This window comes from Dendrobates tinctorius, unplaced genomic scaffold (assembly GCF_039654945.1).
Source record: "Dendrobates tinctorius isolate UK_male_01 unplaced genomic scaffold, ASM3965494v1 ptg000013l, whole genome shotgun sequence".
NCBI lineage: Eukaryota > Metazoa > Chordata > Amphibia > Anura > Dendrobatidae > Dendrobates > Dendrobates tinctorius.
In genome coordinates this window covers 2347302-2360662 of record NW_027361681.1, presented here as the reverse complement: position 1 = coordinate 2360662, position 13361 = coordinate 2347302, and the positions used below count along the sequence as shown (strand labels likewise).

Genomic DNA, 13361 nt, shown 5'->3' with positions numbered 1-13361 from the left:
TACTGATCCTGAGTTACATCCTGTATTATACCCCAGAGCTGGACTCTCTATTCTGCTGGTGCAGACACTGTGTACATTATTGATCCTGTACTGATCCTGAGTTACATCCTGTATTATACCCCAGAGCTGCACTCACTATTCTGCTGGTGCAGTCACTGTGTACATACATTACTGATCCTGAGTTACATCCTGTATTATACCCCAGAGCTGGACTCTCTATTCTGCTGGTGCAGACACTGTGTACATTATTGATCCTGTACTGATCCTGAGTTACATCCTGTATTATACCCCAGAGCTGCACTCACTATTCTGCTGGTGCAGTCACTGTGTACGTACATTACTGATCCTGAGTTACATCCTGTATTATACCCCAGAGCTGCACTCACTATTCTGCTGGTGCAGTCACTGTGTACATACATTACTGATCCTGAGTTACATCCTGTATTATACCCCAGAGCTGCACTCACTATTCTGCTGGTGCAGTCACTGGGTACATACATTACATTACTGATCCTGAGTTACATCCTGTATTATACCCCAGAGCTGGACTCTCTATTCTGCTGGTGCAGACACTGTGTACATTATTGATCCTGTACTGATCCTGAGTTACATCCTGTATTATACCCCAGAGCTGCACTCACTATTCTGCTGGTGCAGTCACTGTGTACGTACATTACTGATCCTGAGTTACATCCTGTATTATACCCCAGAGCTGCACTCACTATTCTGCTGGTGCAGTCACTGTGTACATACATTACTGATCCTGAGTTACATCCTGTATTATACCCCAGAGCTGCACTCACTATTCTGCTGGTGCAGTCACTGGGTACATACATTACTGATCCTGAGTTACATCCTGTATTATACCCCAGAGCTGCACTCACTATTCTGCTGGTGCAGTCACTGGGTACATACATTACATTACTGATCCTGAGTTACATCCTGTATTATACCCCAGAGCTGGACTCTCTATTCTGCTGGTGCAGACACTGTGTACATTATTGATCCTGTACTGATCCTGAGTTACATCCTGTATTATACCCCAGAGCTGCACTCACTATTCTGCTGGTGCAGTCACTGTGTACGTACATTACTGATCCTGAGTTACATCCTGTATTATACCCCAGAGCTGCACTCACTATTCTGCTGGTGCAGTCACTGTGTACATACATTACTGATCCTGAGTTACATCCTGTATTATACCCCAGAGCTGCACTCACTATTCTGCTGGTGCAGTCACTGGGTACATACATTACATTACTGATCCTGAGTTACATCCTGTATTATACCCCAGAGCTGGACTCTCTATTCTGCTGGTGCAGACACTGTGTACATTATTGATCCTGTACTGATCCTGAGTTACATCCTGTATTATACCCCAGAGCTGCACTCACTATTCTGCTGGTGCAGTCACTGTGTACGTACATTACTGATCCTGAGTTACATCCTGTATTATACCCCAGAGCTGCACTCACTATTCTGCTGGTGCAGTCACTGTACATTACTGATCCTGAGTTACATCCTGTATTATACCCCAGAGCTGCACTCACTATTCTGCTGGTGCAGTCACTGTGTACGTACATTACTGATCCTGAGTTACATCCTGTATTATACCCCAGAGCTGCACTCACTATTCTGCTGGTGCAGTCACTGTACATTACTGATCCTGTACTGATCCTGAGTTACATCCTGTATTATACCCCAGAGCTGCACTCACTATTCTGCTGGTGTAGTCACTGTGTACATTATTGATCCTGGACTGATCCTGAGTTACATCCTGTATTATACCCCAGAGCTGCACTCACTATTCTGCTGGTGCAGTCACTGTGTACATACATTACTGATCCTGAGTTACATCCTGTATTATACCCCAGAGCTGCACTCACTATTCTGCTGGTGCAGTCACTGTGTACATACATTACATTACTGATCCTGAGTTACATCCTGTATTATACCCCAGAGCTGCACTCACTATTCTGCTGGTGCAGTCACTGTGTACATACATTACTGATGCTGAGTTACATCCTGTATTATACTCCAGAGCTGCACTCACTATTCTGCTGGTGCAGTCACTGTGTACATACATTACTGATCCTGAGTTACATCCTGTATTATACCCCAGAGCTCCACTCACTATACTGCTGGTGTAGTCACTGTGTACATACACTACTGATCCTGAGTTACATCCTGTATTATACCCCAGAGCTGCACTCACTGTGTACATACATTACTTATCCTGTACTGATCCTGAGTTACATCCTGTATTATACCCCAGAGCTGCACTCACTATTCTGCTGGTGCAGTCACTGTACATTACTGATCCTGTACTGATCCTGAGTTACATCCTGTATTATACCCCAGAGCTGCACTCACTATTCTGCTGGTGTAGTCACTGTGTACATTATTGATCCTGGACTGATCCTGAGTTACATCCTGTATTATACCCCAGAGCTGCACTCACTATTCTGCTGGTGCAGTCACTGTGTACATACATTACTGATCCTGAGTTACATCCTGTATTATACCCCAGAGCTGCACTCACTATTCTGCTGGTGCAGTCACTGTGTACATACATTACATTACTGATCCTGAGTTACATCCTGTATTATACCCCAGAGCTGCACTCACTATTCTGCTGGTGCAGTCACTGTGTACATACATTACTGATGCTGAGTTACATCCTGTATTATACTCCAGAGCTGCACTCACTATTCTGCTGGTGCAGTCACTGTGTACATACATTACTGATCCTGAGTTACATCCTGTATTATACCCCAGAGCTCCACTCACTATACTGCTGGTGTAGTCACTGTGTACATACACTACTGATCCTGAGTTACATCCTGTATTATACCCCAGAGCTGCACTCACTATTCTGCTGGTGCAGTCACTGTGTACATACATTACTGATCCTGAGTTACATCCTGTATTATACCCCAGAGCTGCACTCACTATTCTGCTGGTGCAGTCACTGGGTACATACATTACATTACTGATCCTGAGCTACATCCTGTATTATACCCCAGAGCTGCACTCACTATTCTGCTGGTGCAGTCACTGTGTACATACATTACTGATCCTGAGTTACATCCTGTATTATACCCCAGAGCTGCACTCACTATTCTGCTGGTGCAGTCACTGGGTACATACATTACATTACTGATCCTGAGTTACATCCTGTATTATACCCCAGAGCTGGACTCTCTATTCTGCTGGTGCAGACACTGTGTACATTATTGATCCTGTACTGATCCTGAGTTACATCCTGTATTATACCCCAGAGCTGCACTCACTATTCTGCTGGTGCAGTCACTGTGTACGTACATTACTGATCCTGAGTTACATCCTGTATTATACCCCAGAGCTGCACTCACTATTCTGCTGGTGCAGTCACTGTGTACATACATTACACTACTGATCCTGAGTTACATCCTGTATTATACCCCAGAGCTGCACTCACTATTCTGCTGGGGCAGTCACTGTGTACATACATTACTGATGCTGAGTTACATCCTGTATTATACCCCAGAACTGCACTCACTATTCTGCTGGTGCAGTCATTGTGTACATACATTACATTACTGATCCTGAGTTACATCCTGTATTATACCCCAGAGCTGCACTCACTATTCTGCTGGTGCAGTCACTGGGTACATACATTACATTACTGATCCTGAGTTACATCCTGTATTATACCCCAGAGCTGCACTCTCTATTCTGCTGGTGCAGACACTGTGTACATTATTGATCCTGTACTGATCCTGAGTTACATCCTGTATTATACCCCAGAGCTGCACTCACTATTCTGCTGGTGCAGTCACTGTGTACGTACATTACTGATCCTGAGTTACATCCTGTATTATACCCCAGAGCTGCACTCACTATTCTGCTGGTGCAGTCACTGTGTACATACATTACAATACTGATCCTGAGTTACATCCTGTATTATACCCCAGAGCTGCACTCACTATTCTGCTGGGGCAGTCACTGTGTACATACATTACTGATGCTGAGTTACATCCTGTATTATACCCCAGAACTGCACTCACTATTCTGCTGGTGCAGTCATTGTGTACATACATTACATTACATTACTGATCCTGAGTTACATCCTGTATTATACCCCAGAGCTGCACTCACTATTCTGCTGGTGCAGTCACTGTGTACGTACACTACTGATCCTGCACTGATTACGTGCACTCATCTAATGTAGGACAGACTAACAGCTTTAGAGTGATAGCACTGTAGAGTCATAGCTTGCTGACTGTTTCCAGTGCCAAGCTTCATAGACAGCATACACACTGAAGCATCAGAGCATTCTCCAGACTGCGCAAAGCATGAACCATGGTGCTTTATCTACTCGGATATTGCACATCCTGTGATGATACGTTTAAAAGAACATTGCCCCCTCTTACTCATCTGAAGTGAATATGTAGGCAATCACGTTCTTCAGGCTGATTAGCAGAATGGTAGAGATCAGGGCACAGGATTCTATAGAAAAAAAGGCTATTTGAGAGGACTGTACACATGATAACATTAGTAAGGACAGGGCAAGAATTGTGGAAAAGTGGGATGGCAGCTACGGATAGAAGCCACAGCAGCACAGAGTGTTTCAGAAGGCTCAGTAGATGTTTGTGTAGCTATTTTCTTCATCACCTGTCATTGATATGGCAACAACCATTGATTTCTTGGCTTGTACAATGTCTCCTGCCCCAAGGGCATGACCAACCTGGACGCTGGCCGCGACGCTGAACCCAAGTGGCACCTGTAGAGCAGAAATAGTGCAGTATTATAAGACCTGCTGCCGCCACAGCGGATTCTGCTCTGTGTGGACCCTCCGGTCCCTCTGGGACTTCTCAGTTAGGGGCTGCTTCTCATGAATCATGGCAGGGGATAATACATGGTGGGCACAGAAGAGGGTAAGATGAGAGGAAAGAATGGGGGTCCTTACCATGAAGGCAATGATCGCCAGCTGATAGATAATCGTTTGAGCCCCGAGATCTTCCATGCTGAGGATCCCTGAGGGGATGGAGAATTATTATAGCCCGCTATGTATGATTACAGGGCCCGTCTGGGATTGGCATACACTTGGGGAGACGTGGCTGCCTGGCACCGCTTATCCCAAGGAGCATACAAGGAATAAGGATGCAGTATGGCATCTGGCCAGATTACAGAGAGTCGCCTGTAACTTACCGGACAATATGGTTCCAATCTCAAATGCCCACCACTCTATACAGACCATGAGCATGCTGGGAATGGCGAGACGGATGAAGGGACCCCAGTCCTCAAAGCAGGCCACGGACCACCCTGGGAAAAGCTGCAGTTAGGCCCCATTCACCATGCTTCAGACTAATTTTATATTCATTTCTCATGTCTGTTTGATATCAATGAATGGAAACAATGGTAATCTGTCATTCTCTGCACTGATACACTGCAACAAACTGTCAGGACAAGTAACCTGTTTATTTCACAGAGTATTGTGTAGACTGATGCAATTGTAACAAACCCTCAACTGTGAGATGTGTTGGGTCTTGTCAGGTTTTGTTCACATGGACACATCTGGCCAAAAATACCAAACACTGTGGTGGAAACCAGACTGACCCCATTATGGCGTCCGGTACATCGATTGTAGGAACAAAAATCTGGAAACAACACGTGAGCAGAGACTTTTCATTAAGTCATGATGTATGCCGGAGCATTTCCATTCACTGCCAGCTAACAAAGATCTTGCAAATGGTAAACATTAAAAACATCTCAATTTAATTATTGCATTTGCACCTTTTTTCGTGTATTTTTCTCGTGTTTTTTATTTGCGCTGTATTCTTTTCCTCAGCGCCTTTTATTTTGTTATTTTATGTTTCCTTTTTTTAATTTTATTTTTTATTCACTACTGCGGGCGAGGTTTGGAGTTTCCAAATACACTGCTCAAAAAATAAAGAGAAGACTTAGGATATGTTCCCACGATCATGAATTGCTGCGGTTTTGATGCTGCATATTTGTGCAGCGTCAAAACCGCAGCGGCCAGATGTTACAGCATAGTGGATGAGATTTCTAGAAGTCCCATGTCCACTATGCGTGTATGTCCACCTGTGGATCACTGACATGGGGTGCGTCTTTCAGGACTACAGCTTGTGGATTTCTCTTGCTTAGACGCTAGACTCTGCAACAGAAATTACATCAATAGAATGTATTGGATGCGGTAAATCCCCACAGGTCAGTGAACACATGCAGATTTACCTGCATTCCATAGAACGCAGTGTTTTGGATCATGGGCACATAGCCTGAAACAGCACAATGTAACTTGGTCAATTACACTTCTGTGAAATCAACCTGTCCAGTTATGAAGCAACACCGATTGTGAATCAATTTCTCCTGCTGTTGTTCAAATGGAACAGACAACAGGAAGAAATGAGAGGCAATTAGCAAGAGTTGTTCTGCAGCGTTGACCACAGACCATTTCTGGTTCTCATCCTTTTTGGCTGTTGCTTTGGTCACTTTTGCATTTTGTCATTGCTCTCACCCCTAGAGGTACTGTACAGTAGAATGAGGCAGTGTCTACAACCCACAGAAGTTACTCAAGTAGTGCAGCTCATCCAGGAGACATGGAAGGGGCAACAACTCAGCAGCAGGACGGCTACCTCCTCATTTGTGCAAAGAGGAGCAGTGCCAGAGCCCTACAAAATGAGTTCCAGCATGTTAGCACCACGCCGGAGTACTGCTCTGAAAGGCAGGGTCTCCGGCGTGTCACTTCACTCACCCGCGCTGCGGTCGCTTCTTCCCTTCCCTATGCTTTGCATGCTCCCACCAGAGCTTCCAGCCATGTCCTTAGGGCACGCGCACGCTTCCGCCCTCTTAAAGGGCTAGTGTGTGCACTTGCTATTTCCTCCCCAGCCAATGGCTGAGAGGCATTATGTATATATTGCTTCCTCCCTACTGGGGAGATGCCTGAGCAACCTTCCTGTTTTGCAGTCTATGTTGTGTAAGGTTGCATACCACTCCCTTCTGCACTCTGGTGAAGTTCCTGCCTGATGCAGACCCTGCCTGCTGCACTCTGATACAAACTCTGCCTTCTGCTCCATCCAGTCTGTCCTTCTGAGTCCCCAGCTGCTGCATGACCGTTGGTCTGTCCTGGAGTGGCACCTGGCGTTCATCAGGAGCCAAGTCTAACCTCACCATCAGAGGCTCTAGTGAAGTCAGGTGCTCGACAGTCACGCCCCTCCAGGCTCTCCGCAGTCCGTGGCACAGTGGTTCCACAAACCACGTCCGTGACACAGCAGGCCACTAACATCCATGTGTCTGCTCAAACTGTCAGAAACAGACTTCATGAGGGTGGTATGAGGGCCTGACGTCCACAAGTTGGTGTTGTGCTTACAGCTCAACACCGTGCACGGCAATTGGCATTTGTCACAGAACGCCAAGATTTGACATTTACACCCTGTACTCTTCACGGACGAGAGCTGGTTCACACTGAGCGCATGTGACAGTCTGGAGACGCCGTGGAGAAGGTTCTGCTGCCTGCAACATCCTCCAGCATGATCAGTAATGCTGTGGGGAGGCATTTCTATGGAGGGCCATACAGACCCCCTTGTACTAGCTAGAGTTACCATGACTGCCATTAGGTACCAGGATGAGATCCTCAGACCCATTGTGAGACCATATGCAGGTGCACTGGGTTCTGGGTTACTTCTGATGCATGACAATGCTAGGCTTCAAGTGTTAGCAGTTCCTGCATGATGAAGGCATTGATGCTATGGACTGGCCTGCCCGTTCCCCAGACCTGATTCCAATCAAGCACATTTGGGACATCATGTCTCGTTCCATCCGGTAACACCACGTTGCACCACAGACTGTCCATGAGTTGACTGATGCTTTAATCCATGTCTGGGAGAAGATCCTTCAGGAGAACATCTGCGACCTCATCAGGAGCATGCCCAGGTGTTGTAGGGAGGTCATTCAGGCATGTGGAGGCCACACACACTACTGAGCATCATTTCCTTCTCTTGAGGCATTTCTTCTATATTAAAGTTGGATCAGTCTGTAATTTGATTTTCCACTTTGATTTTGAACAACACCTAAATATATCGCTAAAGCAAAGCCATGAAGTAAACATAAATGCGTCACCAAACCACAAAACTTCACACAAGGCAAAATGAATAAAAATAATCTTTATTAGGAGATATCATAAAATATGAAAAAACTGGGCAAGCACCACAGGTACAGGAGAAAAAGGGGGTGACCCAGGGAGTGACCAATAACACATATACATTAATGGTCATACAGTTGTATAGCATGCACATATAGATGAAAAACCAATGTTGGTTCTATGTAACTATGCACAAAGAAAATGGAACTACCAATTAAACATCATAAGTGCCGTAGAAGTATATTATAATTAATATACACTGTGTTCCAAATTATTATGCAAATTGGATTTAAGTGTCATAAAGATGTAATTTTTTGTTTTTCAAATAAACTCATAGATGGTATTGTGTATCAGGGCTCTTTGGATCACTGAAATCAATCTCAAATGCCTGTGATAATTAGTTTGCCAGGTGAGTTCAATTAAAGGAAAGCTAGTTAAGAATGATGTTCCACATTATTAAGCAGGGCACAGGTTTCAAGGAATTTAGGAAATAAAAAGGATCTCTCTGCTGCTGAAAAGCATCAAATAGTGCAATGCCTTGGTCAAGAGATGAAAATATTAGATATTTCCCAAAAACATAAACGTGATCATTGTACTGTTAAGAGATTTGTGGCTGATTCTGAGCACAGACATGTTTGTGCTGATAAAGGCAGAATGAGGAAGGTTTCTGCCAGGCAAGTTCATTGGATTAAGAAAGTGGCTGCTAAAAAGCAATTACAAACCAGCAAACAGATATTTAAAGCTGCTGGTGCCTCTGGAGTCCCTCGAACCTCAAGGTGTAGGATCCTTCAAAGGCTTGCTGTGGTGCATAAATCTACTATCCGGCCACCCCTAAACAGTGTTCACAAGCAGAAATGGTTGCAGTGGCCCCAGACATACATGAAGACTAATTTTGAAACAGTTTTTTTTACTGATGAGTGTCGAGCAACCCTGGATGGTCCAGATGGATGGAGTAGTGGATGGTTGGTGGATGGCCACTATGTCCCAACAAGGCTGCGACATCAGCAAGGAGGTGGAAGAGTCATGTTTTGGGCCGGAATCATGGGGAAACAGCTGGTAGGGCTCTTTAATGTTCCTGAAGGTGTGAAAATGACCTCTGCAAAGTATATAGAGTTTCTGACTGACAGCTGTCTTCCATGGTATAAAAAGCAGAAACGTGCCTTCAGGAGAAAAATCATCTTCATGCATGGCAATGCACCATCTCATGCTGCAAAGAATACCTCTGAGTCATTGGCTGCTATGGGCATAAAAGGAGATAAACTCATGGTGTGGCCACCATCTTCCCCTGACCTCAACCCTGTACAGCAGGGTTCCCCAACTCCAGTCCTCAAGGCCCACCAACAGATCATGTTTTCAGGATTTCCTTAGTATTGCTCCGGTGATAATTGCTTCACCTGTGAAATATAAAGGAAATCCTGAAAACATGATCTGTTGGTGGGCCTTGAGGACTGGAGTTGGGGAACCCTGCTGTAGAGAACCTTTGGAGTATCATCAAACAAAAGATCTATGGGGATAGGAGGCAGTTCACATCAAAACAGCAGCCCTGTGAGGCTATTCTGACTTCATGCAAAGAAATACAAGCAGAAACTCTCCAAAAACTCACAATTTCAATGGATGCAAGAATTGTGAAGGTGATATCAAAGAAGGGTTCCTATGTTAACATGTAACTTGGCCTGTTAAGCTATTTAATGCCAAAATATCCTTTTTGTTCAGTGAATGTGACCTCCTAATGCTGCAAATTCCACAAATGAGCATTTTCAGTTCTTTAAAACATGGAACAGTGCAATTTGAGTTTTTATTCATTTTGGCGATTGTACTGTTATTATTGGGAGGTTTCTTCAATAAAATTTGATGTATACTCTAACCGGTGATGACTTTTATTAGACTGACTGTCATTTGTACCGACTATTTAGGAAAATCAGAGAAAAATATAATTTGCATAATAATTTGGAACACAGTGTATATAGCAATCCTTTGTGAGCCACCTAGGACACATAGTAAGAAGTAAAAGCATAAGCATGCTCAAATAAATACAAGTATGTAAAAAACAATGTGTCCAAGATAGCAAACAAATAAAAAATATCACAACAGTATGAGAACCCTAACGCAGATACCAAAGGCATAAATATATATATGTCATATCGGACGCTGTTCACACCACAGCGTCCGGCAGGCAGCGGTAGTTCCATCTCCGTCCACTATAGCCTCAGTGGCGCCGGCTTGATTTTACTCAGGTTATCTGGGGTTAATCTAGCTGGAAATCAGGTGGGATGTTTGGTCACGCCCACGGTCTTTAAATAGTCGTGCTGGACTGTGGGCGTCGCCGATTATAGCTTGTGTTTTGTGCCAAGTGGTTCCGGTCTGGAGAGGAGGTGTTGGAGAGAGAAATTCATATCTGGTGTCGTATGATCCGTTGTTACCTTTTCGCCTTCCTATATTTGTGCTTTGTTTTGCCCTGTTCACATTATAGTATTGTCCTGTGTGTATGCGGCGCGGTGTGGTTTGAGTTCTCCCTGTCTGTCATTACTGTGTGGGCTTTGGTGGTTTTACAACTCACTGGGTGGAGGGTGGAGGGTTCAGCTTAGGGCTGAGCAGGAGATAAGGAGAGGCTGGAGGCTCAGGCATTTGCACCTTTAGCAAAAACCCTGGGTTGAGGGTCAGACAGGGTTTTCCCTAGTTTGAGGGACTCCGCAGGGGCCCGGGTTTGTCAGCCTCCTTTGACCTAAGCCTCGCATAACATTATAATCGGCCCAACATTTTTCCATGGATTCCATGACTTCCATAAACCGCCAGTTGGCGGCGCTGTCCGTACAGGTCACCGAGTTGAAGGGGGCAGTTCAGCAGCAGGTCCTGGTTGTAGCTAATGTGCAAGCGGCTTCTGCAGGTGCAGGTGCAGAGCCTAAGATTCCGCTGCCTGAACGATTTTCTGGGGAACGCAGCAAATTTGTCATCTTTCGGGAGGCCTGCAAGTTATACTTCCGCATGCGCCCGGTCTCCTCAGGAAATGAGGCTCAGCGGGTGGGTCTGGTGTTATCTTTACTGAGTGGGGACCCCCAAGCATGGGCGTTTTCCTTACCAGCCGACTCTGCTACGTTTCATTCGGTTGAGAATCTTTTTTCAGCACTCGGGCTCATTTATGATGACCCCGACAGATTGGCTTTGGCGGAATCTAAAATCCGCGCCCTCCGTCAGGGGGAACGTATGGCGGAAGACTATTGTTCAGAATTTCGCCGTTGGGCAGTAGACACACAGTGGAACGACCCAGCGCTGCGGAGTCAGTTTATTCATGGGGTCTCAGAAAGAGTTAAACAGGCCCTCCTGATGTATGAGACTCCGGCATCGTTGGAGTCTGCCATGAGTTTGGTTATTCGTATTGATCGCCGTTTGCGTCAAGGGGCGCAGGAGACGCTGCCTCTGGGGGAAAGCAGGGGTGCCAGTGTGGTTGCTGCAGGTGACCCCACGGAACCTATGCAAATCGCGGGGGTATCGCATGTGCTGCGCCGCGTTCCTGGGTTCAGGAAGCATGGAGCATGTTTTTACTGTGGTAAAAGAGATCATTATGTAAATGCTTGTCCTGTGCTACCAAAGAAAGTCACACCGGCGGAAAACTGGTAAGCTCAGAGGGTATGGAGGAGGCCCAACTGAGCGTATGCATATCCTCCATGATGGTATCTCAATGTATGCTCCCTGCTAGGGTTATTATTGCGGGCAGAGAGCTACCAATATCAGTGTTTGTGGATAGCGGTTCAGCCACCAATCTCATGGATGAGGAGTTTGCACGCATGGCAGGTTTCAAGATCGAAAAACTCCCTCATCCTATTCGCGTGGTTACCATTAAAGCCGCTCCCCTCCCACAGGGGGAGATTACTGAGTTTGTAGCTGAGGTTAAACTCCACATTGGGGTCCTACATTCTGAGTGGGTTACTTGTAAGGTACTCAATAATCTCCCAGCACAAATAGTCCTGGGTTTCCCATGGTTGTCTAAGCACAACCCGGTGATTGACTGGAGAACCCAGGACATAGTCCAGTGGAGCAGTTTCTGCCAGGAGAATTGCTTGGCCACATGTGTGTCCGCCGTGAAGTCCAGCCTTCCGGAGGCATTGCTGGATTTTGCGGACGTATTCTCTGAGAGGGGTTGCTCAGAACTACCTCCACATCGAGCCTATGACTGTCAGATTAGGTTAAAACCCGGGGCTAAATTGCCAAAGGCGAGGATGTTTAGTATTTCAGGTCCGGAGAGACAAGCTCTTAAGGATTACATTGCGGAGAGTTTAAGTAAAGGGCACATCCGGCCTTCATCCTCACCTGTAGCAGCGGGGTTTTTCTTCATTAAGAAAAAAGATGGGGGGTTACGCCCGTGTCTGGATTTCCGGGAGTTAAACCAGATTACGGTCCGTGATCCCTACCCGATGCCTCTGATCCCTGATTTGTTCAACCAGGTGGCGGGTGCGAAGTGGTTTTCCAAACTTGGCCTCAGGGGGGCATATAACCTCATAAGGGTCCGTCACGGGGATGAGTGGAAGACGGCATTTAATACCCCTGAGGGTCATTTTGAAAGCCTAGTTATGCCATTTGGGTTGACAACCGCGCCGGCTGTGTTCCAACATTTCATAAATGATGTATTTGCTCATGTGCTGGGGAAATTTGTGATTGTGTACCTGGATGATATCCTCATTTATTCGAGCGACCAGGACACTCATTTAGAGCATGTCAGGCAGGTGTTACAGCTGCTCCGTGAGAATAAGCTCTATGCTAAGCTCGAAAAATGCATGTTTTTTGTTCAAGAGTTGCCTTTTTTGGGATATATTGTGTCCGCCGCAGGGTTTAAAATGGTTGCTGCGAAGGTGCAAGCAGTGCTGCGATGGGAACGGCCTGGTAATCTAAAAGCTCTCCAGCGGTTCCTTGGGTTTGCTAACTATTATAGGAAGTTTATTAAGAATTTCTCTACTATAGCCAAACCGCTCACGGACATGACGAAAAAAGGTACCAATCTCGCTATCTGGTCTGAGGATGCGGTGCGTGCATTTGAGCTTCTGAAGAACCGTTTTGCTTCAGCCCCCATTCTGGTGCAACCGGACGTATCTAAACCTTTTACGGTGGAGGTCGATGCGTCTGAGGTGGGAGTGGGGGCAGTACTGTCACAGGGCTCGTCCTTGAGCAATTTGCGTCCATGCGCCTACTTCTCCAAGAAACTGTCGCCGGCCGAACGGAATTACGA

At 45.8% G+C, this 13361-nt stretch overlaps 1 protein-coding gene across 5 annotated transcripts in view; it reads right to left on the bottom strand.

Moving 5' to 3' along the window:
* The window catches only part of LOC141068060 (multidrug and toxin extrusion protein 1-like), a 234623-nt gene that overhangs the window by 6528 nt on the left and 214734 nt on the right, over positions 1–13361 (bottom strand). For 4 of the 5 annotated variants that reach the window (XM_073558271.1, XM_073558270.1, XM_073558273.1 and 1 more), the window contains 4 exons: positions 5194–5307; positions 4952–5019; positions 4657–4765; positions 4416–4491 (listed from right to left, as the gene is read on the bottom strand). In XM_073558271.1, the coding sequence (XP_073414372.1) occupies positions 4416–4491; positions 4657–4765; positions 4952–5019; positions 5194–5307 (367 nt within the window). The remainder of the gene's footprint in view (positions 1–4415; positions 4492–4656; positions 4766–4951; positions 5020–5193; positions 5308–13361) is intronic. The other variant, XM_073558274.1, reaches the window with a different exon arrangement.